This window comes from Nesoenas mayeri (genome assembly GCF_963082525.1).
Source record: "Nesoenas mayeri genome assembly, chromosome: W".
Taxonomy (NCBI): domain Eukaryota; kingdom Metazoa; phylum Chordata; class Aves; order Columbiformes; family Columbidae; genus Nesoenas; species Nesoenas mayeri.
The window spans coordinates 12901501-12927811 of record NC_137553.1 but is presented as its reverse complement, the minus strand read 5'-3'; the positions used below and the strand labels follow the sequence as shown (position 1 = coordinate 12927811).

Below are 26311 nucleotides of genomic sequence, written 5' to 3'. Positions count from 1 at the left end.
TATAGTTACGTATATAAGGAGACTTGTTTCTGTAATAAATGGCTTAGCGTGATTCACATTGAATCGACTTGTTTTACTTAGTCCTTATCTCGCTCTACACTATAGAATAAAACTAAACAAAACCTTTTTAAGAATCTGTACTGTTGAGTAAACCTTTTAGCAAATGTGGTGGGTTGACCTTGGCTGGCCACCAGGTGCTCACCAAGCCACTCTATCACTCCCCCTCCTTAGCAGGATAGGGGGTAGAAAATAAGATGAAAAACTCACGGATCAAATAAAGGCAGTTTAATAAAGAAAAGCAAAGGCCATGCACAGAAAACAAAAAAAGATAATTCTCTACTTCCCATCAGCAGGCAATGTCCAGCCACTTCTTAGGAAGTAGGGCCTCACTACACATAGTGGTTGCTTTGGAAAACAAGCACCTTAATAATGAATGCTCCCTCTCCTTTCTCTTAGCTTTTATTGCTGAGCATGGCATCATATGGTATGGAATATCCCTTCGGTCAGCTGTCCTTGGCTCTGTCCCCTCCCAACCTCTTGCCCATGACCAGCCTAATGACCTTTGAGGTGGGGGTTTTGGAGACACAGCTGTGATGCCTTGGGAGCACTGCCCAGCAGTAGCCAAACACTGCTGTGTTATCAACACCTTTCTAGCTATAAATATATAGCACAGCACTATGAGGGCTGCTACGGGGAAAGTAAACTCCATCTGAGCCAGACCCAATACAGCAAATATTTCAAAAGTCTTGTCCAACATTGAAAAATCAATTCAAATTAGGGTAAGGTATGAAAATTTCAAGTGCACTAATTCCTCTGTTCAGGGAGAATTAAGTTAAATCATTATAGTGATTCCAGAATAACACTATCCACATATTAAACTAAATGAGCAGCAACCATCTGGAACAAATCAACATGTAGACATTGCATCCAAACTCCATATCCATGGAGATGACATAGAATCATAGAATCATTTTGGTTGGAAGAGACCCTCAGGATCATCGAGTCCAACCATAACCTAAATCCAGCACTAAACCATGTCCCTTAGAGCCTCATCTATATACCTTTTAAACATCTCCAGGGATGGTGAGTCCACCACTTCCCTGGGCAGCCTGTTCCACTGCTTCACAATCCTTTCTGTGAAGATTTTTTTCCTAATATCCAATCTGATCCTTCCCTGGTGCAACTTGAGGCCATTTCCTCTTGTCTTATCACTTGCTACTTGGGAGAAGAAACCAACACCCTCCATGCTACGATCTCCTTTCAGGTAGCTGTAGAGAGCAATAAGGTCTCCCCTCTGCCTCCTTTTCTCTAGGCTAAACAGCCCCAGTACCCTCAACCACTCCTCATAAGACTTGTGTTCCAGGCCCCTCACCAGCTTTGTTGCCCTCCTCTGAACTCTCTCTAGTACCTCAGTGTTTTTCTTATAGTGAGGGGCCCAAAACTGAACACAGGATTCAAGGTGGGGCCCCACCAGTGCCTAGTATAGTGGAACAATCACTTCCCTAGTCCTGCTGACCACACTATTCCTGATACAAGCCAGGATGCTGTTGGATGTTTTGGCCACGTGCACACACTGCTGGATCATATTCAGCTGGCTGTCTATCAACACTCCCAGATCCTTTTCCTTCAGACAGCTTTCCAGCCACTCTTCCCCAAGCTTGTACCGTTGCATGGGGTTGTTGTGACCCAAGTGCAGGACCTGGTACTTGGCCTTGTTGAACCTCGTACAATTGGCCTCAGCCCAAAGATCCAGCCAGTCCAGATCCCTCTGAAGAGTCTTCCTGCCCTCCAGCAGATCAACACTCCCACCTAACTTGGTGTCATCTGCAAACTTACTGAGGGTGTACTCGATCCCCTTGTCCAGATCATTGACAAAGATATTAAACAGAACTGGCCCCAATACTGAGCCCTGGGGAACACCACTTGTGACCATCTGCCAATTGCTTTTGACTCTATTCACCACAACTCTTTGGGCCCAGCTATCCAGCTAATTCTTAACCCAGCAAAGAGTGCACCCATTCAGACCATGAGCTGCCAGCTTCTCCAGAAGAATGCTGTAGGAAACAGTGTTCAAGGCTTCACTGAAGTCTAAGTACACAACATCCACAGCCTTTCCCTCATCTACTAGGTGGGTCACCTTGTCATAGGAGATCACTTTGGTCAAGTAGGAGCTGCCTTTCATAAACCCATGCTGACTGGGCTTGATCACTTTCTTGTCTTGTATGTGCCACGTGATGGCACTCAGGATGATCTGTTTCATGACCTTCTCTGGCACTGAGGTCAGACTGACAGGCCTGTAATTTTTCTGATCCTCCTTCCGACCCTTTTCGTAGATGGGTGTCACATTGGCCAACTTCCAGTCAACCAGCACATAATCACCTCAGTTGTCCTACCAAGCCATTCTTTCAAATTTTTATGTTGATTCTTCAGCAATCAGTTGTTATAAACAATTCCTGCTCACACCAGGGAGGCTGAGCTAGGAAGGCTTGACCTAAATCTCTGCTGAACAACTCATGTTTTAAGTACAAGTAGAAAAGTGTTACTGAAGAGTATCTATTTGAAAGAAGATCACAACTCTACCATGTCTTCATTGTTATTTTATTAAATAAGTGGCCTTGACTTTGAGCAGCAGAAAGCTCCTTTAATTAAATGCATGACTAATGCTGATCTGTCGCTAATTGCACTAAATGATTATAAATTCAGCAATATCTTTGCTGGATCAAGTGCATTCATTTTTATTTCAGACAAAAATATAGATAAGTGCAGCTGGCTGGCTGAAATATTGTCTGGTTTAGTTGTATTAAAACCATAAAAGAACTGGCTTCCTCTTCTGTTTTCTCTCATTGCTGGCAGCAGCCCTGGGCAGTCTGCCAACTTATTTCCTGACTTGTGAATCACTGATATGCAACTGTCACATAATTCCCCTTCAATCTGTTTCATTAATTGGTGATTAAATAGATTCTGCAGAGGTAGGAAACTATGATAGGAAAAAAAAAAAAGTAAAGAAATGCTTGCAGGTTAAAGAGCATAATGTATGATACACATGAAAGAACTTTGAGAGACACATAAATTCTGTGTCTGGGAATAATCAAGGCTTCATGAGGGACTACCAGATTTTTGTCTGCTGATTTCAAGACCCCTACAGAAATATTGCAAGCTGATGATTCTGTTTAGCTTTATCCTTGGTTGAAGTCCCAGATTGTTTGAAGAAAGTGAACAGCAAAACTTAGTCTCGGTCAAAACAGAGTTAAAGACAGTGTGAAGTGAGACAGGAGCATAAGCAAATCAGCAGCTTCCAAGACTTAACGGTACAGATGCAGAGGTGTTAGAGCAATGGAGTGGGATCATCCTAAGAAGGATGTAACTGCTCATGGGGTTTTCAGAAACTTGTTTTCTTTGGGCAACTTCAGTCTCTCTCCCTTTGGGCTTCTCTCTTTTGGGAGGTATTTGGCAGCTGACAATATGATAGGAGCTTTGGGTAGAACTATGCCCATCCTTTATAGCTTTTTACTCTGAAAGCCTGTGTGTACTAAAGACAACCCTAAAAGCCACTACCCAGCTGACACCCTTGTTCCTTACCAAGTACCTCTAATGCAATGTAAGAGATTTTCACACATAATTTTTTAGTGCATGAGCTGCCATTAACTACAGTTATTTACTTTTTAAAAACTTTTAAAATTTCAGAAATTTCATTTGTTTTGGTGTGTTTCCTTCTGTTTGTGTATCACTTAAAGCTGGTAACAAAATAGATTTTTAACAAAGTACTACAAGCAGAGACACTTCATTTCCCAAAAGAACTTGTACTATTGTAATAAACAATTCTAAGAGTTAGAAATGTTTGTTCATTAAAGCTTCTTAAAAGGAAACGCTCAAGGGTTATTGTGCAACACGGGAAGCCCCTGCCCTTTGTTATGCAATTGCCTTAAATGTTCGATCCTCTAAAGGTGGGGGGCAGGGGTAGGTGAGAAGATAGGAGATTAACTGCCTGACAACAGAGGACACATTCACAGAAAGAACGAGTGACGTAGCACCCTGAGCTACGAACCCGGGACTGTCGGCCCTATAAAAAGTTCGGAAGAAGTTTTTCCCGCGTGCGCCACTGGAGTAGTGGAGACTCCCCGGCCACCCAGTGCTGTTTTTGCTTATTGCGTTGAAGTCCATCGGGAATAAATTTCTGTTATTCAAGTTAATTTCGAGTCAAAATTTATTACAATTTGGTGCCGTGACTCGGATGAAGGATATTCGGGGGCAATCGCTCTAAGGGAGGCGCCCCACTTCTTTTTTTTTAAGCGGCCCTTGTGAGACTCTTGTCACCGGATCCTTCACCGACGAACATTCTAAATTGCAATAAGCAAAATAAATGCCGGCAGCCCCTTAAACTTTGTGCACGAAGACCCGACTGAAGACGCAGGACACGTGAGTACAGGCCGGTTATCCACTCGGTTGGGGCTGGGATTCCTGAGATACAGCAGAGGGTATCTCAGAAGATGGGACAGAAGAAAAGTAGGCATTCTGTTCCCATGGGAGGGGAACCGCAGGAAAGGCTTCCCCCAATTCCCCCAGATAGTCCGTTAGGATTAATGATTAAGTATTGGGATGATTACCCCTCTAGATGGGGTAAAAGCAAAACAAAAATGATACATTATTGTATGGAAATTTGGGGTGGTAAAGAGAACTGTAGAGACCATCTATTTTGGCTAGTTTTCAGATCATTTGAGGACTGGATCTGTCAGGCTTTAAACATTTATGTTAATTCAAAGGAGTGTTTTAGTTCAGAAGAAAGCGAATATGCATTATTATGGATAAGATCAGAGATTAGGGTTAATCTATACCCGTTAAAAGAAAAGGGAGGTAATAAACATGGCCGCCAGAGAAATAAATGGCATGAGGAAGAGATCCCAATGACACCCCCATCTTATATACCACCACCGCCACCCCCGGTACCAGTTCCTAGCCCAGTCCCTAGTCCACCCCCTTCGGCACCGAACCCAGAGGGTTCGGATGATAACCAGTCCACGGGGCCTGTCACGCGTAGCAAGACTAGGCAACAGCAACAGCAAGCACCAGGACAACTATATCCACTGCGAGAGATCGCAATGGGAGGGCCTCAGGCGGGAATGGGATATGTGGCGGTACCTCTTAATTCCGGGGATGTTAGAGATTTTAAAAAGGAAATGGGGAGTTTGCTAGAAGACCCGTTGGGAGTAGCGGAGCATGTTGACCAATTTTTAGGGCCCAACGTATACACGTGGGATGAGTTGCAATCGATAATAGGAATATTGTTCACTGCAGAAGAGAGGGGAATGATCCGTAGGGCCGGTATGCGGATTTGGGATGAACAGCATCAGCAAGGTCCTGCAGCCGACACAAAATGGCCGCTGCAAAGACCTGACTGGAACAATCAAGATCCATTACATAGGGGTCATATGCAAGATCTACGGACTATATTAGTCCAAGGCATTAGAGAGTCTGTTCCAAGGGGTCAGAACATTGGCAAGGTATTTAGTGAACACCAAAAGAAAGATGAAACACCTACAGAGTGGTTGGAACGGCTCAGGAAAAACTTACAATTGTATTCGGGGTTAGACTCTAGTACCCCTGTGGGAGAGGCGCTGTTAAAAACACAATTTGTAGCTAGATCTTGGATAGATATTAGGAAAAAGTTAGAAAAATTAGGAGATGATTGGCAAAATTGTGGGTTAGACGAACTATTGAGGGAAGTTCAGAAAGTGTATATTATGAGAGAGGGGGCAGCCACTTCCAGAGAAGCGCTCGGGAGCAGCTGCAGCCTCCCCGGCTCAGCGCGGCGGCGGCGGGGCTCTCGTGGATGCGGTCCGACTCCGCTCGAAACTCTCAGGGCTTGGCCCGTGCGCAGGCGCGTGACCGTCGCTGTCCCAGGAGCCTCGGCCGGTCGGCCTCCGCTCGGTGTCCCCCTCTCTCCCTCAGCCCTTGGCGGGCTTCTAACTGGATACTGTAGACAATGGATCGAAAATTATACAAAGAAGGTAAAGTTTTTGTATGAAAAATTAACACAGGAAAAACTGGTACAATGGACGGAACAAGATGAGGAACAATTTGATTGCATAAAGAAAGAGCTGATAAGTGCCCCTGTGTTGAGCTTGCCAGATATACGGAAACCATTTTATTTGTTCACTAATATAGATGCAGGGACTGCATACGGGGTCTTGGCACAAGAATGGGCTGGACATAAAAAACCAGTAGCTTATTTATCTAAATTGCTAGACCCCATTAGCAGGGGTTGGCCAACATGCCTACAAGCAATAGTATCAGCTGCATTACTAGTAGAAGAAGCACAGAAAATAACATTTGGAGGAGAACTGCATGTTTTGACACCACATAATATACAAGGGGTTTTGCAACAAAAATCTGATGAATGGATAACAGATTCTAGGTTGTTAAAATACGAAAGTATTTTAATTGAATCCCCTAAATTAACCCTAGAAATTACTTCCTTGCAGAACCCCGCACAGTTCTTATATGGGGAATCTAGCAAACAATTAACACATGATTGTTTGCAAACAATTGAAGAGCAAACAAAAATAAGACCTGACTTAGAAGAAGAGGAATTGTCAGAAGGAGAAAAATTGTTTGTAGATGGCTCCTCTCGAGTCATTGAAGGGAAACGTAAATCAGGATATGCGATAATAAACGGAAAAACTAATAAGGTCTTAGAATCAGGGCCATTAAATCCTGGGTGGTCAGCACAAGCCTGTGAGTTGTATGCCATTTTAAGAGCCTTACAATGGATCGACACGGGTAGTGGAACTATATATACGGATTCGAAGTATGCATTTGGAGTAGTACATACATTTGGTAAAATTTGGGAAGAATGAGAGTTGATAAATTCCCAAGGAAAAAACTTAATACATCAGGAATTGATCGCACAAATCTTGCAAGAAATAATAAAACCTAGAGCAATAGCAGTGGTTCATATAAAGGGACACCAGAAAGGCCTGAATCCCATTATTAGGGGAAATAACCTTGCAGACGAAGAAGCAAAAAGGGCGTCCTTATTAAATCTTAAAGGATTGACTTATGAGCTGCCAGATCCAAATAAATTAAGAGAAAATTGCCCTAATTGCGGACAAGGAACAGAAAGGGAAAATTATTTCCCTTGCTATGAGTGCTGGAAAGAGTTTAACGTAGACGCTATTCCCTGTACTTGTCTTGGGCTAGAAGATAGACAGTGTCCTAGCCGTCCATGCTCAAATATATATGTCTTTAGTACTGTAGAAAAAGAAAAGCTAACCAAACTAGGGGCAAAGCAGCAAGGTGAACAATGGAGATTAGAAGATGGGAGAGAAGTAGTTCCAAAAGTAACTGCGGTCGGTATAATGAACAGGTTACATGATATTACGCATTGGGGAACACAAGCATTAGTAGATCAATTTGCCACAAAATATGCTTGTATAGGAGCATATAACATAGCAAAACGTATTGTTGAAGGGTGCCTTACATGCCAGAAAGTAAATAAACAACAAATAAGGAAACAAGTTCCCGGCGGAAGGGATCTCACATACCGGCCATTCTCAAGAATACAGATTGATTTTACAGAGTTACCAAAGGTCAGGCAAAACCGCTATTTATTGGTGCTTGTAGACCATCTCACGCACTTTGTAGAGGCATTTCCAACAACTAGGGCCACTGTTCGTATGGTAGAAAAATATTGTTAGAAGAAATAATTCCCCGATATGGAATAACCGAAGCTATCGATTCCGACCGGCGCCCACATTTTGCATCAAGAATTATTACAGAAATCTTTCAGGCACTAGGTACTGACTGGCAGTATCATACTCCATGGCATCCACAAAGCTTGGGAAGGGTCGAACGAATGAATGGAGAGATAAAAAAGCAGCTTACTAAATTAATGATAGAGACTAAAATGTCATGGGTAAAATGTTTGCCCCTAGCACTGTTAAACATAAGGACCCAGCCGAGAACAGACCTCGGAATATCACCCTTTGAAATGTTATATGGAATGCCATTCGATTTAGAAACGCCACAAGATCACCCAAAAGTGAGTGATTTTCAGATGAAAAATTACTTAGTGCAGTTGTTGAAGCGAAGGAAATACCTTTGGGAAAAAGGGTTGGTGGTACAGCGTTCACCTCTGGACATAAAAATACATACCCTAGAACCTGGAGATAAGGTACTCATAAAAACATGGAAAGAAACATCATTAACCCCTTGGTGGGAGGGACCTTATGTTGTTTTACTCACTACAGAAACAGCCATCCGAACTGCCGAAAAGGGGTGGACACACGCCAGCCGAGTTAAAGGTCCAGTCAAGACTAACGCCTGGACTGCAGAGCCCACAGACGACCCTCTGAAAGTGAAACTATGGAAACAATAAATGGACTTGGGTTTGTTGAATCATATCGCGCAAGTACAGAAAAACGATAAAGTTGTTTATGAATATCCCATTTGTAAAAATCATAGTTAGATGTATTAATATAAGTTGTAATTGTTATCCTTTTTATATGCTTTAGGTGCATAGTGTGCCGAAACAATCGGTGATTGCATTGTATAGACGGTATTCCCCTAGAGGAATATGCAATCAATGTTATAATATAGAATTAGAAATTACAGATTTGGCATTGAAATCAAAAGTCGCACGAAAAAGAGATCCAACCCGACAGTCCTGACTGGTGGTGTATATACACCCACAAAATATAGCCTGAGCAGTTTTGCTCTCACCCTAATGAACCAACCCCTCTAAAATACAAATAACAAGGGTGTGCTGTAGAACTACCATAAAGAAAATACCGTGCCACTCTCCTATAGTCAAAGACTATAATTGGGAAGCGTATAAACAAAGGCATGGAGAGCAAAAGCATTCAGGGTTTCCTGAAGAATATTCTTGCTGCCGAGAAGATGGTTTACCCCGTGGCTCAAAGCAACCGAGTCGACGGGCGAGGCAGAGGAATAAGAAACGGTGGAAACAAGAGCCTGAGTGGAACTATGCCAAAATATTGGCCGAGCTACCCCAATGTTAAGCGGCACACCCAGGCACTAACTAAAAAGCAAGGAGGAATGAGCCAGAGTCAATGCAGCCCAATCTGGTACACTATGTTGATGTTGCTATTATTGCTGAGCTATGGAGAAACAGCGCATAGACCGTATAAGTGGACTTTAATTCAAGCAGAGGAAAGTCGTGTGATTGAAGAAAATGTAACCGTAGGTGCACCCTCATTTAACGTAACCATTTGTGATTTATTAGGACATTTAGGTTCTGGGGAAGACTGGAATTTTGGTCACTGCAAACCTCCACATAAAAGGGGAAGTTCAGTATCAACTTATTGGTGCCCTAGCTCCAATTCAGGAAAGGGATATTGCAACTATCCTAACCAATATTATTGTGCTTATTGGGGTTGTGAGACAATAGCCACAGCATGGAGCGTTGCCAATCCGGATAAATACCTCCAAGTCAACTGGTGGCCTAGAGATTGTCGACAATCTCTCCCATCGCTTTATGGTAGTTCTGACCCAGGGAATTGCAAAACATTAGAAATTACAGTCTTGCAACCGCAAGACCAGGGGTGGTCAATTGACAAAACTTGGGGTGTAAGGATCTGTGAGACTAGGACTGATCGAGGGACACTTATAAAGATACAAAAAGAACCTACCCTAGAAGGGAAATCCCAGTCAATAGGCCCTAATCCAATAATAACGGGGAAATTAGAGATAAATAAAACTTCTAAGATACTTAATATAACAATGACAGATAGCTCTGCTATAGATGCATTTACACAACTGGAAGAAGTAAACCCACTTTGGACTCTAATAAATGCGCGCTATCAGGTGATTAACAAAACACCCAAATTTAACAGCAGAATGCTGGTTATGCTTAAACACCAAACCACCATATTTCGAAGCTATTGGACTAAGAAGTATGCCAAAGCTCGCTAATGGATCAAATCCTAGGTCTTGTAGGTGGGAAAATAATACTCAAGGAATATCATTGCAACAAGTCCAGGGGCAAGGAATATGTATAGGTCAAATACCCCCTGGAAAACGGTATCTATGTATAAATGGCACCCTTAAAGCTAATAGGCCTGGTGATTGGGTAATACCCGCCAATAATTCTAAGTGGATATGTTCAAAAACCGGACTTACACATTGTGTTTCTATGAATTATCTAAAAAACAAGAAAGAATTTTGTATACAAGTGGTCGTAATTCCTAAAATTACTTATCACCCGAAAGAATATGAATATCAGCTAGAAACTGTCTTTACACACCGATTAACGAAAAGGAAACCAATCACTGCTCTGACCTTAGGTATGATAATGGCCCTCAGCGTAACAGGTGCAGGAACAGGAATTGCCTCAATAGTCAACCAAAACCAAGAATTCGCGGCATTGAGAGTAGCCGTCGATGAGGATCTGCTAAGAATAGAGCAATCTATTACTGCGCTAGAAAAATCAGTCAGATCCGTGTCAGAAGTGGTCTTGCAAAACCGGCGAGGATTAGATCTATTGTTCTTCAAAAAAGGAGGCCTTTGCGCATCTTTAAAGGAGGAATGCTGTATATATGCAGACCACACAGGTCTAGTAAGAAATACTATGAATAAGCTACGAGAAAATATAGAAAAATGAAAAAGGGAATATGAATCTCGGCAGAGTTGGTACGAAACCTGGTTTAGACAATCACCTTGGCTCACAACCCTCCTCTCTACTATAGCAGGGCCATTGATTCTCTTAATGCTAGTGTTGATGTTTGGACCATGTATTTTTAATAAAGTAATAGCTATTGTGAAAAGCAGGCTAGAAGCAGCACATTTATTATTAGTTAAAGCAAAGTATGAGCAGTTACCCAATCAAGATAATACTGAGTTATTTGTATTAAGTAGTCAAGAATTACAACACTTTAATGAACAAAATAAGTAGAAAAAGAAAAGGAGGGAATTGTAATAAACAATTCTAAGAGTTAGAGATGTTTGTTCATTAAAGCTTCTTAAAAGGAAACGCTCAGGGGTTATTGTGCAACACGGGAAGCCCCTGCCCTTTGTTATGCAATTGCCTTAAATGTTCGATCCTCTAAAGGTGGGGGGCAGGGGTAGGTGAGAAGATAGGAGATTAACAGCCTGACAACAGAGGACACATTCGCAGAAAGAATGAGTGACGTAGCACCCTGAGCTACGAACCCGGGTCTGTCGGCCCTATAAAAAGTTCGGAAGAAGTTTGTCCCGCACGCGCCACTGGAGGAGCAGAGACTCCCCGGCCGCCCAGCGCTGTTTTTGCTTATTGCGTTGAAGTCCATCGGGAATAAATTTCTGTTACTCAAGTTAATTTCAAGTCAAAATTTATTACACTATGATGGTGCTTCTCAGCACCGGCTAGCAATGTAATTATTCCTATTTTTTACAACCTTTGGTCTCACTAGCTGAATTTGTCAATTTTGTCTTTGAGCTACATGCTCAGGTTTTTGACTCAATACTCTAGCACGTTCATGAGGAATTGACAGTACTCTTCTGGGGTACTCTCCAGAGTGCTTTGATCATGTCACGAGCTTTTTGAAGGACAGATCACATAGATCAACCTAGAGTTACCACCACATAGATGGTAATTCTTCTTGAATACCTAAATTTATCTCAAGGCACCTAGTTTCTTTTCCGGCACTTTTTCATATGTAAAATAGGCATTCACAGCTACCAAACAATGGAGAAGCAGAAGAAAAGCAGATGCAGTTTTACCACAGTTGCCTTCCCTTTATCAAGAAGAGAATTTTGTGTGTTATGAGGAAATGAGTGCTGGGATAAGTGGTGTGTTTTTGCCCTATGCCTTTGACACTTTATCGGGAGTCCAGGAAACCAGGAAGAAAATCAAGGAATGGCTGATGTTTTGATAATATTTGCTCCTAACATGTCATTTCATCCACAGTTAGGAGCTTCTCTCGACCTGTCCACTTAATGTGTTTTTATGACACATCCAGTGAAGTATTTCTGACTGATTTACCTCAGTACTAACTGCTTCATCTGAGGGATTGATCAGGACTACAGTTTCTAAGACATCACTTCTGTGGTGAAGAATCTTCTGACCTGCAAGCACAGAGAGAAAAAAAAAAAAAAAAAAAGAAAGAAAAAGAAGACATTAAATTCAACCACTATGGTTTAAACCAGCACTTTCCCTGAGCTAGCTATATGTTCCACTATGTGACAGCCCTCTAGTTACACAGGCAACGCACACCGGCCACAGCAACTACTGTGCTGACTCGTCTTCATAAATAACCATGACGTGTGGTCCTATGGGCCAGAAACACCACTCCAGAAAATTCAAGGTAATGAAAACTAACTGGCAACAGTGCTGGGTCCTGTCCCTTCCCTATGGCAGGAGGAATCATCTCTGTTACTCAACTTGGTCTTACTGAGCTGGTGTGGATCAGGGACTAGAGTAATCGTCACCAGCTGAGCATCTGGCCTTGGATTTTCATGGACTTATCTACACCACAGATAGAGTTGAGGTTATACAGTCCTGTAACAAGCCTAGGTGGTTTTAAATTAACTTTTCCAGGAACTATTGGTGGCTTAGCCACAGTAGGAGGAAAGTCAGCATGGGCTGCAAATTTCCCTTGCAAGAAGCAAAGTGAATACTTGGCCTGTATGTCAGTGCTGCCCATCATGGCTAATGAGCACAATTTGTGGAACAAGCAAAGGAGCCCAGGGATGTCCTTGCTCCCCACCACCACTAGCGCTGTCCTGCACAGCACACATGTGCTCCCCATCACATACTGTAGAAGCGCTCTCAGGAGAGGCAGTACCCCATACAGATCACAGGTCCACAGCCACACCGAACAAACCAGGTGCAAACTGGGACCCACCCTGCCAAAACTCCCCATTCAGCCTTCTACTGATATTGATTAACACTGGGACACCGTAAGAAATTCCCTGTTGAGATGGTTGAACACTTGCCATGCTGCCCTGCTTCATCGTTCTCCTGCTTACAAAAACTACAGCAAGTCATGTTAAGTGACAAGAGTGAACAGCTGTACAAAATACAGCTAGCTCCTGAATGAATAACATCTGGGCAATTTTGGAGAAGCCTCACATTCCATTTGCTTTCATATTTAGTAGTTAGTCTGTTATCTGTATTTAATAGTGAACTGACTGGGAGTGGATGCCAGAAAAACACTATAGGACTCTTGATTTTTTTTTCTATGATAATTAGCAAATTCATATCAGCATCTCTTTCTGTAAGAACTGCAGTGAGATTAATTGGCAGGCCTATACTGAATATGCATTTCTTAAACTGAGGGCATCCTTTAAGTTGCTGGGAAACAATGCAGATGTCATAAGAACATGAGTGGTTAGGTTTTTAGTGAATTGTTGAAATAAAAGCAAAATGGCTTTTTGCCTCTGTTTTGTAAAAGGCAACGTCCTGGCGCTGTTGTCGGGTCCCCGCTACCAAACACTGCTGAATTCTGAAATTCATCCAGTCCCCTTTTGGCTTCTGAAACGCTTTGTGCATGCACCTAGGATCCACTAAGGAGGACTGTGAGTTGTATGAGCAGTAAAGGTATGAAGAAAAGGACAGAAATTATCTTAAAAGACTGAAAAGTCAATAATGAAATGTGTTAGGGGAGCATCAAAATGCCCCTTCCCAACAGGCCTTTGTTTTTATTTTGGTGAGGGTTTGAAATGTGCTTGGCCTTCCAAAGGAAAGTTGGGGTCCTCCAGAATAAACTTCTAATCTCAGGCAGTTTATGGTTTTCCATCACTGCTTGCCTGATACTACTGCAGTAGACTGCAAAGCATTTCAGAGATGCCAAGCCCCTGTGATTCAACCCTTTTGCTTGACAGTCTGCAGATAAGTGCATTCTTTTGAAATAAAGGTCATAAGTTAAAAGGAAGTAGGAGAGCTATAAAATGAAAATGTATGCTATCTGAAACACTATGACAGAAACAAATAGAGCAGATAGTGGTAATGCAGTATAAACATTGGATGCAAGCCCAACAACAAAGCTAGAAAAGCAGCATTTCAGTTAGAACAACTCTGAAAGAAGAATTGGAACTATAGGAAAGAGTTTTAAGTTTGTCAGCCTCTGTTTTGCCCTACTGGTTGGAAATTGCAGCAGCAGGGTGTGGATGGGTTTCTATTAGATGGAGATTTGATATTGAACTAGCCAGGCCCAAAGGAATTTCAAGGCCACCTTGGAAAGCTGAAAACAGGATCTGCTGTGGAAGTAAAACAGTTCAGCAACCATGAGGCAGCAACACGAATCAGGCGCGTGAACAGCTCATGAACATAGATGATATCCAATCAGTTAATGCATGCTTGGAGCATGGACGCGTGATCAGAGAACAGTTGCATATATAAGGAGGCTTGTTTCTGTAATAAATGACTTTGCGTGATTCACATTGAATCGGAATGCTGAGTCCTTTATTCGCTCCAATAAACGGTGACCCTGACGTGATACTCTGAACGGCGTCTCACTACGATCGGGGAAAAGCCTGGAGCGGCTCAGCTGGAGGTGGTTCAGCTGGACTGAAGACCGCACGGAGGTGTACGGATACCCTGGGGATATATTTGTCGATGGATCACCAGAAAAGGTGAGCGGCTGGGGGCAGGAGGAGGGAAGAGTGAAGTTGTGGGGCAAAACGTATCTTCTGAAGAACAAGCCATAGTTAAGCTCCTCCTGCATATTCTCTCTGAGAGAGGACTTAAATAGGAAGAAAGTAACGTAAGTAGACTGTTAGTTTGGTGTAGAACTAACAGCTAAACGGCAGAAACTGAGAAGGCTTTTAAACATGAACTTTGGGACGATAAAGGGCAGAAATTATGAGATAAGGTCAGCAATGGAGATAAAGAAGTTAAATCATTAGTAACTACATGGAAGTTTAAAATTACTACCTTAAAAGATCTTAAGGCTTAATGATCTGCTGCTGCTGGAATTTTTGCAGCGTTGCAGCCTGATAAGAAACCTGAAAATCGCTATGAAGCTTACGTGGTTTGTGTCTTCGATACCCTCCCTATTCCATCCCCTGCTATGCCTTCGGCACCCCCGATAGCTTAGCAGTCCAGGGTGGAGGGAGGAAAAATGCTGAGCGGGTGGCCTCCTATACCATTACCCAACCCTGATGAGAACAAAAAGTCCAAAGGATTGGAGTCGGATGATTTGCCCAAAGAACCTGTGAAAGCTGAGAATGCTAAGGTGGTAAACAAGTGTACAATCAGTCCTTTTACCAATTTGTATCCGCCTTTACCACCTTTTAACCCTCCAACTTCCATGAGAGAGCAGAAGGAGTTTCCGGATAAGAACTGGACAAAAGAACTGTGTGAAAGATTAGATCAGTTAACAGCGAGTGAATCCAGCAGTTGGCAATGCGGTCATGCTGATTGTGACAGGAAAGGGGGTGCTCCTGGGGACTCGGGTTATAATTCACACACCACAATTACAGGCACAATTAGTTTCTGAAATCCTGAGGCAGTCAACAGACCTTGCATATCAAGCACTGATAGAGGTGCCTGAAACCAACAAAGCAGCCAAATAATTTACAACTATTAATCAGGGTCCCAATGAGAATTACATGCAATTTATTGACCATCTTCAAGAGGCCATCAATAAGCAGATTGAAAACTTAGAAATTAAGGAAGCGCTGGTGTTGAAATTAGCAGTAGAGAATGCTAATGTTTGCTATCAATGTGTTACCTGCGAGTTTTCCAGTACATATTACATGCTTCTGTGTATTGCCTCTCTGAAAATCATGCAGCTTGTCAGGAATGTGAGTTAATTGTTTTACTGGTTGTTGTTTACAGTTATTTCTTTGTGACATTGTTCATATAAGTGCACTGTAAGCCTTCTCCCCACTTTTCCCAATCGTGCTGCAAGCCGCTCCGTGCTTCCCCCTCCTCCCTCCCTCTTCTCAAGGTTTTTACTTACGAGATGGGGTCAGGAACGACTGTTTTCAGTCGTGTTCCTAAGCAATTAGAATTGGAAGGTGTTTTAGAACATAGGAAAGCACTCGGAAATATGAAGAAGGAAGATCTTGTGAAATATTGTAATTAATGGCAGCTGCTGTGTAAGTTAGGTGATTGGGAAAAGTGTCTGGAGAATAGAATCTTGAAGTATAACACCTTGTTGAACTTAATGTTGCTTTTAAGGCAAGAAGAGCATGACAAAATACATCTCTACAAGAGATCATTAGATCATTACAGACAGTTTTACAGGTGAAACGGTTTGAACTTCAACAAGCTGACAGAGAATTAAGGTCAGAAAACTTGTTAAAGTCTGCAAGATGCTTTCCTTATTAACCTGTTTTCTTTGTGGGTATCTGTTTAAGCATGTTGTAGTTTTGGTAGGTCTTTGTTATATGGTACGGTGAGTTCACAGACTGTTAAATCATGCATTTTGGGAGAATACAGATCATGAGTAATTTAGTGAATGTGAATGTGATGGTAAAATTTTGTATGTAGCAGCTGTTACTTTTCTTTCTAGCATGCTAGCTTTATTCCAATATCCAGACTTGAGCAACTACGTGATAGGCTGTGTCTCATCTTGGTGTACTAAATTTGGCTCTTTTGTATGCACAGTAGGTAAAGAATCCTGGTTTTGGGATAACAGTTGTAGCACACCAGATGAGACATTAATAAAAGCCTTGCGTAGTCCAGCTTGCTGCCACGGCGGAGGCACGGGTGCTGATTGGGCTCCAGCGCGCACTTACCTATTTTGTCAGGGAGACCCAGCAGCACCTCCACCTGGCTGAGCAGTAAGCGGTTCAAAGGTGCAATGCTAACATCGAGATATTGTCTTGAATTAGTGTAATTGTGATCCATCTGCATATTTGAACGTGGTACTTGGTTTTCATATCACAGCTCAGTATTTTAGTTTGCATATATTTATATTTGATACCAAAAGAATTTTGTTTGGGGAGATAATTACAAAATGAGAACCGATTCCGCTACTAAAATACCACCTTGCCCCCCCTTAGGATGCATCCTTACACATTAATTGCTCATATTGTTATCTAATAATTTAGAGACAAGAAAATAATTTAAGTTGTTAAACTCTAATTTACATTGAATTTCTGTGTTTGTTGGAGGTGTGGGAACTAAAATTAAATGCTATGATGGTTGTGAACTTGGTATTGTATGAGGTTGTATTTAGAAGATGCTAGAATATGAACTGATTTGGATCTAGGAAAATGGAATAATGGGTTGATGTTTAATATACTGGGTTTTGGCATCTGTAAATTGTAAAAGGCAAATGGGGCTGAGGAATGTAACGACTGTTGAACTAATTGGAATTGCGTATAAAGTGTATTATGTTTGGAATGAAATGGGAAAACAAAAAAAGAAAATATCCCAGGCCTGTGCTTGAACATAAATTTCAGGCCTGTGTCAAGCTGCAAGATAAACTCAGCTCATTGTAACTGAGGAGTTTGCCAGAGCCTCCTACTTCGTACCAGCGATTACACCACCTCCGTGGCCTTGGCTATATCTAAACTGCAGCAAGAAGAGAAAGAAAAAAAAAATGGAAAAACCTGGCTACCTGCTTTTAAAACAGTGAAAGGGGGGTTTTCTCTCCCCGCCACTTCAGCGATGTTGTAATTCTGAATGGAGCAGTCTGAGGGTAAAATTTAAAGGCATCCCTAGCAGATCCGTAGTTCTAATGAAACTGGGAAATTAAACCAAAAATTTGTTAATAGTTATTTTGAATGCTGTATTTCCACTAGTATGAACAGTCAATGTTTCAAAAAAGCAAACACTACACTGATATAGATCTGAAACAGGACTTCGATCCGGTAAGGGAAAACAATATCCAACAAGTATGACAGCCAAAAGGGAGTTAGAAACTTCAATGAATAAATTTATGACAACCTTACAGGCTGACTGTATTCGATTGGACTTGCAGATTTGTCTGTTTATAGCTACAATATAGAAACAACCTGTGGCTATTGTGGGACAGTATGATGAGAATGCTAACAGACTGATATACCAATTGTTACTCTGATCAAGAAATGCAGGGAATGAATTTAAGTCTTAATAGGCTATGATCCTTTTGTCATATATGTACTATTTGTGAAATTTAATTGATTTTTTATTTGCAATCTATGTCCTTGTAAATTGCACTAGCCGATTTTCTTAACAGCACAGCTTTTGGCATGCCTAAATGTAAATTGCTGCAGAATCTGCAAGTCTTTAGCATCAGGTCACAGATCATACTTGTATTTGGTCTGATCCTACATACTTGCAAAGTTTTTGTTGATGGTTCTGGGAAGTCTTATAAATCTGTAGTGGTCTGGCATGAAGATAACAATTGGCATCATTCTGTAAAAAATATTGAAGGTTCAACCCAGTTAGCAGAACCTGGTGCAGCTTTACATGGAGCTTTTTAAGGAGGAACCTCTAAATTTGATTTGTGATTTTGAGTACGTAGTCAAGGTCCAATGCACGTATCTGATTCTGAACCGTTTTTTGGGTTTTTTTTAAAAAAAAAACAAAATGGGGAAGTGACTGCACTACTATACATGATAGACTAAGCAAAGCATTATATGTTTTTACGCCTCCCCCAAGGATTCAAGATTCCACTTATGATTCGCCATGGAACAAGTTTAAAAGGCCATCTGACAGACCTTAGGGAAAATCAGTGTACGGTCAAAGTGTGCAGTGGTGTTACAGGTGAATGGGAAGGTCCTTTCCAATTAATAACTTGGGTAAAAGGTTATGCTTGTGTCATTACAGGCTAAGGATCGAAATGGATTCCTGCAAAATGGGTCAAGCCATGGCTGAATAAAGACAACAAAGATTCAACAGATGCAGATGGACAGGAGGGATTTAAGTTGTGAGGACTGTTTCAGATGTAAACAATGGATCCTAATTCAGTGTTATAGATGCTCATAGACCTGGTGGTCTAGAAACCCATTAGCAAGCAGGTGGTATACCTTCTGTAGGAATGGTAGTTCGAGCAAACAGCAGACGAGCCGAAAGGGCAATATTACACTTAGATAAGCAATGTAAAGATGAGGTAAAATTATGGGACGTTCCTACCATAGTATCTACTGCACTCTTTCTCCCTGATCTAGCAGCTGGCAAAGCTTTGGGAGACATATCAAAGTTAAAATGTTGGTTTCTTAAATAGGTTAATCTAACTTCTAAGATACTAATTCAATTAATAGTAGATGTTGGTGGTATTAGCCATGCTACTCTACAAAATTGCAGTTATAGATCTTTTAACTCTAGGTCATGGTTGTGAAAAATTTGAGAGAATGTGTTGTATTAACTTGTCTGATCATTCTGAATTTATTCATAGTACTTTAGACAAACTAAATCAACACATTATTAAGATTGTCATAGTAGAATTAGGGTTTGACAAATGGCTTAAAAGCTTGGGAATAGGTGGGTGGTTGTTTGATCTTATTAAGGCTTAACTGCATTATATGTAATTGTAATTATGTTGTTAATCATATATTGTATGTTGCAGTGTATTTCAAAGATGGGCTTGCAGGCCACTCTGTGCAGAATCAGACCTGCTTTCATTTCTTGTTGCATCTTCCTCGGATAATGTCACATAAATGTGATGTTTTTGCCACACTGGAGTACAGTCAAAGTCTTATGGAGACAAGCCAGAGGCTGCTGAGGTAACAGAATCCAACAGGGAAACGCCAGTGAAATATTTCAAAGGAATTAAAGGGTGTTCCTCTAAGAAGGTGAAGCAGCCAACAGCCCAGCTGAAGTGCTTCTACACCAATGCATGCAGCATATGCAAGAAACAAGAGTTGGAAGCCACTGTGCTGCTAGAAATCCACAACCTAGTGGCCATTGCTGAAACATGGTGGGACAGATCCCATGACTAGAGTGTGGTTATCAATGACTACAGGCTCTTCAGAAGGGACAGGCAAGGAAGGAAGGGTGGAGGGCTTGCCCTCTACATCAAGAGATGGATAAAATGCGAAGAGTTGTCTCTGAAGAATAGTCATGAGCAGGTTGAAAGTTTATGGGTAAGAATCAGAGACTGAGGCAACAAAGGAAACCTTGTGATTGATGTCTATTACAGGCTGCCCAATCAGGGGGAGACTACTGACAAAGCCTTCTTACTCCAGCTACAGGAGGCATCACACTCTCAGGCTCTCGTCCTGCTGGGGGAGACTTCAAACACCCTGACATCTTCTGGAAAATTAGCATGGTGAGCCATAGGCAATCCAAGAGACTCCTGGAGTGCATTGGGGATAACTTCTTAAGCCAGGTAACAGATAGCCCAACCAGGGGGGATGTAACACTGGACCTGATGGTCACCAATTCAAGTGAGTTAATAGATGACATCAAGATTGAAGGCAGCCTGGGCTGCAGTGATCTTGCAGCCATGGAATTTGCAGTCCTCAGGGATGTCAGTCAGGTGAAGAGTAAGTCAGGATCCTGAACTTCAAGAAAGCCAACTTCCATCTCTTCAAGAAGTTAGCCAATAGGATCCCCTGGAAAACTGCCCTCAGGGACAAGGGAGCAGAATAAAGCTGGCAGATATTTAAGGATGCTTTCCAGAAAGTGTAAGAGCTGTCAGTCCCCAGGTGTAAGAAATTGGGTAAGCAAGACAAGAGGCTGGCATGGCTGAGTCTAGACCTGCTGGTCAAAATAAAGGGCAAGAAGGAAATGCACAGACATTGAAAGCAGGGACAGGTGTCCTGGAAAGAGAATTGGGACACTGCCTGGTTGTGTAGGGATGGGGTCAGGAAGGCCAAGGCAAAGTTGGAGCTGAACTTGGCAAGGGACACAAAGAATAACAAGAAGAGCTTCTACAGGTATGCCAACCAGAAAAGGAAGGACAAAGGAAATATGTCCCCCCTGAATGAACAAGACTGATAAACTGGTAGCAAAAGACGAGGAGAAGGCTGAGATACTCAACAAGTTTTTTGCCTCAGTCTTCACTGGCAAGGTCTCTTCCTACACTTCTCGAGTGGATGAACTGCAAGACGGGGACTGGGGGAGCAAAGTCCCTCCCACTGTAACAGAAGATCAGGTTCGTGACCACTTGAGGAGCCTGAACATACAAAGTCTATTTGACTTGACAGTGGAGGGGTTTTGATAGATAAAGATTTGTTGCTGAATTAGTCAGGCTCAAAGGAATCTCAAGGCCACTTCGAGAAGCTGAGAACAGAATGTGCTGTGAGAAAGAGGGGCGTTCCTCAATCACCGGGGTCCTGACGTGGCGTGAATCATCGGACATATCATCAGTGAGACTCCAGCACATGGACAGCCCATGATACTCATTTAGTGAATCCATGCTTGGAGCGTGGACCCGTGATTAGAATATAGTTGCATATATAAGGACGCTTGTTTCTGTAATAAATGGCTTTAGCATGATTCACACTGAATCGAATTGTTTGCTGACTCCTTTATCGCTCCAACAAATGGTGACCCCGACGTGATACTCTGAATGGCGTACCACTACGATCAGGGAAAAGCCTGAAGCGGACCAGCCGGAGGAGGATCAGCTGGACTGAGAAACGGAAAGAGGCATACAGACGTTCCGCAGATAAATTTTGTTGAAGAAGGCCCCAGAAAAGGTGAGCGGCTGGGAGCAGGAGGAGGGAAGAGTGAAGTTATGGGGCAAAATATATCCTCGAGGAAGAATCTATAGTAAAACTCCTCCTGCATATTCTCTCTATGAGAGGACTGAAATAGGAAAAAACTAACATATGTAGACTATTAATTTGGTGTAGAATTAACGGCTACACGAGAGAAAACAAGAAGGCTTTTAAACGTTAACTTTGGGATGATAAAGGGCAGAAATTATGGAATAAAGTCAGCAATGGAGATGATAAAGAAACTAAATCATTAGCGACTACATGGAAGCTTATAATTTCCACCTTAAAAGATTTTAAGGCTGAGCGAGCTGCCGTTGCTGGAATTTTTCCAGCGTTGCAGTCTGATAACAAACCTAAAAATGACTGTGAAGTTTACCCGGATCGTGTCTTTTGACCCCCTCCCCACTCCATCCCCTGTTGTGCCTTTGACACCCCCGATGATACAGCAGTCTGGGGCGGAGGGAGGAAAACTACCGAGTGGATGGACTCCTATACCATTATCCAACTCTAGAGAGATCAAGAAGTCTAAAGGACTGGTATCAGACAATTTGTCAGAAGAACTGGTGAAAGCTGAGAATGCTAAAGTCGTAAATAAGTGTAATATCAGTCCTTTTACTGATTCGTGTCCACCTTTATCGCCTTCTACCCCTCTAACTCCTACAAAAGAGCAGAAGAAGTCGCCGGATAAGAACTGGGCGGAAGAACTGTGTGAAAGATCAGATCAGCTATTAGCGAGTGAATCCAACACTCAGCAATGTGGTCATGCTGATTGTGACGGGAAAGGGGATGCGCTTGGGAACTCAGGTTATACGAATAATTATGATGCTAGAAAGTATTGGCGAGAATGTGCACTGTTCCGAACCTCCCTGTTACTAATGATTCTCCAGCACCGTTCAAGTCTGTGTTATCTGATGACTCGGAAGAGGATGAGGGTTTGAAGCATTTTTCTTGAAAAGTTAGGTATGTGTACGAGTTGCCCCAAGATCAGATAAGAACCATGAAAAACTCAAGCAAAATTAGACCTATGCAATGTAACAGCTATAGATCATTTAGGACAGAACAATGGGGATTTGTTGAAAGGGGCAGGTATCCCACAACTCCTGGAAGAGACACTAATTGACACACCACAACTACAGACACGATAAGTTTCTGAAATCCTGAGGCAGTCAACAGATCTTGCATATCAAGCTATGAGAGAGGTGCCTGAAACCAACAAAGCAGCCAAATCATTTGCAACTATTAATCAGGGTCCCAATGAGAATTACATGCAATTTATTGACCACCTTCAAGACGCCATCAGTAAGCAGGTTGAAAACTTAGAAGCTAAGGAAGCACTAGTGTTGAGATTAGCAGTAGAGAATGCTAATGTTTGCTATCAACATGTTATTTGCGAGTTTTACAGTGCATATCATACGCTCCTGTTTATTGCCTCTCTGAAAATCAAGCAGCTTGTCAGGAATGTGAGTTAATTGTTTTACCAGTTGTTTTTCAGTGCGCCATAAAACCTTCTCCCCGCTTTTCCCATTCACGCTGCAATCAACCCTGTGCCTTCCTCCCCTCCTCCCCCTCCCTCCCTCCCTCTTCTCAAGGTTTATACTTGCAAGATGGGGTCAGGAATAATTGTTTTCAGTTGTGTTCCTAAAAAATCAGTATTGGGAGGTGTTTTAAAACTTAGGAAAGCACTCGGAATTATAAGGAAGGAAGATCTTGTTAAATATTGAAATCAGTGTTGGCTACTGTATAGGGAAAAGTGTCCGGAGAATAGAATCTTGTTGCGATTAATGTTGTTTTTGAGGCCAGAAGAGCAGGACAAAATAAATCTCTACAAGAAATCATTAAATCATTTCAGACAGTTTTACAGGCGGGGTGATTTGAACTTCAGCAAGCTGAGAGAGAATTAGCTGATAACACACAGGTCAGAAAACTTGTTAAAGTCTGCAAGATGCTTTCCTTATTAACCTGTTCTCTTTGTGGGTATCTGTTTAAGTATGTTGCAATTTTGGTAGGTCTTTGCTATATGGTATGATAAGTTCACAGTCTGTTAAATCATGAGAATCCGTTGACTCAAAATGTGCATTTTGTGATAATTCAGAAGATCATGAGTAATTTAGTTCTTTACTGCGTGAATGTGATGGTAAAATTTTGTGTGTAGTAGCTGCTATTTTTCTTTCTAGCATGCTAGCTTTATTTCGGTATCGTGACTTGCCCAACTCTGCATGCTACCTTTATTCTAGTATTCAGACGTGCGCAACTCTGTGACAGGTTGTGTCTCATATCAGAGTGCTGGATTTGGCTTTTCCATATGCACACCATTTAAAGAATCCTGGTTTTGGGATGGCAGCTGCAGCGCACCAGATGAGACACTAGAGATTGAAAAATAAAAAAAAAAAAAGTGAAAAAAAGGGAAGGCCTTGCCCAGTCCGGCTCACTGCGGTGGCAAGGGGGCGGGTGCCGATGGGGCTCCAGCGCACAGTGACCTATTTTGTCAGGGAGACCCAGCAGCACCTCCATCTGGCTGAGCAGTAAGCAGCCCAAAGGTGCAATGCAAAAATTGAGATATTGTCTTAAATTAGTGTGACTGTGATCCATCTGCGTATTTGAACTGGGTATTTGTTTTTCACATCTCAGCTCAGTATTTTAGTTTGCATATTCATATTTGGTACCAAAAGAATCTTGTTTGGGGAGATAATTACAAAATGGGAACCGGTTCCACTGCTAAAATTCCACCTTGCCCCCACTTAGGATGCATCCTTACACATTAGAGTAATTGCTTATATTGTTAGAAAAGCATTTAAATTGTTAAAATGCTATGATAGATGTGAATTTGGAAGAGGTTGTATTTAAAAGTTGCTAGAATATTTGGATCTTGGAAAACAGAATAATGGATTTGTGTTTATTATACTGGTTTATACTGGTTTTTGACATCTCTAGATTGTAAAAGGTAAATGGAGCTAAGGAATGTAACTATTGCTGAGCTACTTGAAATTGCATATAAAGTGTATTATGGTTGGAATAAAATGGGAAAACAAAAGAGCAAAATATCCCAGGCCTGTGTGCAGTTCATTGTAACTGAGAAGTTTCCCAGAGCCTCCTACTTCGTACCAGCCATTATGCCAGCTGCGTGACCGTGGTTATATCTAAACTGCAGCAAGAAGAGAAAGAAAAAAAAAACAATGGAAAAAAATGGCTGCCCGCTTTTAAAGCAGTGAAAGGGGGGTTCTCTCTCCCCCCCACTGCAGTGATGTAATACTGAATGGAGCAGTCCGAGGGTGAAGTTTAAAGGCATCCTTAGCAGACCCATAGTTCTAATGAAACTGGAAAATTAAACCAAAAATTTGTTGATAGACTTATTCTGTGGTAATTAGTTGTAAGAGACTTCTTAGTAAATTCACCATGCTAGTTTTTGAGGTCATGGGAGAGAACGAAAGAAAGGCCATTTTTTGAGACCAATGGAATGCCAAATTTGGAACAAAGTTTAAATACATGAATTCTTATAGTTGCCAGAATGTCCTATACCTCTCTTAGGTTAAGATTTATTAAGTAAATTGTAAACTCTAATAACGTTTTCTGATAATTCTGTTTAGTTGCATGGCCTACAAGAAGCTGCTTGGATGGCGCAGATCTGCTTGCTGCAAGTGAGAAATCTCCAAGGAAATTTCAAATGCTGTATTTCCACTAGTATTAATAGCCAATGTTTCGATAAAGCAAATACTACACTGATAGATCTGAAACAGGACTTCGATCTGGTAAGGGAAAACAATATCCAATAAATATGGCAACCAAAATGGAGTTAGAAACTTTGAGGAATAAATTTATGACAACCTTACAGGCTGACTGCATTCGAATGGACTTGCAGATTTGTCTATTTATAGTTACAACATAGAAACAACCTGTGGCTATTGTGGAACAGTATGATGAGATTGCTAGCAAACTGATATACCGACTGTTATATACAAATTGTCACTCTGATCAAGAAAATGAAGGGAATGAATTTGTCTTAATAGGCCATGATCCTTTTGTCATATATGTACCATTTGTGAAATTTAATTCTGATTTTTTTTTATTTGCAATCTATGTCTCTATAAATTGCACTAGCTGGTTTTCTTAACAGCACACCTTTTGGCATGCCTAAATGTAAATTGCTGCAGAACTTGCAAGTCTTTAACATCAGGTCATAGGCCATACTTGTATTTGGTCTGATCCTACATACTTGCAAAGTTTTTGTTGATGGTTCTGGGAAGTCTCATAAAGCTGTAGTGGTTTGGTGTGAAGATAACAATTGGCATCATTCTGTAAAAATTATTGAAGGTTCAACCCAATTAGCAGAACTTGGCACAGCTTTAAATTACTTAGAGCTTTTTAAGGAGGAACCTCTAAATTTGATTTGTGATTTTGAGTACGTAGTCAAGATCCAAGGCACATATCTGGTTCTGAAGTTTGTTTGTTTGTTTGTTTGTTTGTTTGTTTTTTAAAAAAGGGGGGAAGTAGGGAAAACACCACAAAACCAATTGTCAAAAGCATTGTATGTGATGAAATACTTTGCAAGTATGACCCAAAACCATGCTAAATCAGAAAGAACCTACATTAGTTATTGTCAAATCACTAGTCAATTAAAAAGGCCACATCAATTGATAACCTGGGGAAAAGGTTATGTTTGTGTCATTACAGGCCGAGGATTGAAGTAGATTCAACAAAGATTCAAAGGATGCAGATGGACAGGAGGGAGATAAGTTGTGAGGACTGTTTCAGATGTAAACCATGGATCCCAATTCAG

The 26311-nt window shown here is 41.6% G+C and overlaps 1 protein-coding gene across 1 annotated transcript in view; it reads right to left on the bottom strand.

The window, feature by feature from the left end:
• The window catches only part of LOC308051430 (microtubule-associated protein 1B-like), a gene marked incomplete at both ends in the record, with an annotated part of 130127 nt that overhangs the window by 31450 nt on the left and 72366 nt on the right, over nt 1-26311 (bottom strand). Inside the window, one exon of the mRNA XM_080361856.1 lies at nt 11978-12060. Within this exon, the coding sequence (XP_080217982.1) occupies nt 11978-12060 (83 nt within the window). The remainder of the gene's footprint in view (nt 1-11977; nt 12061-26311) is intronic.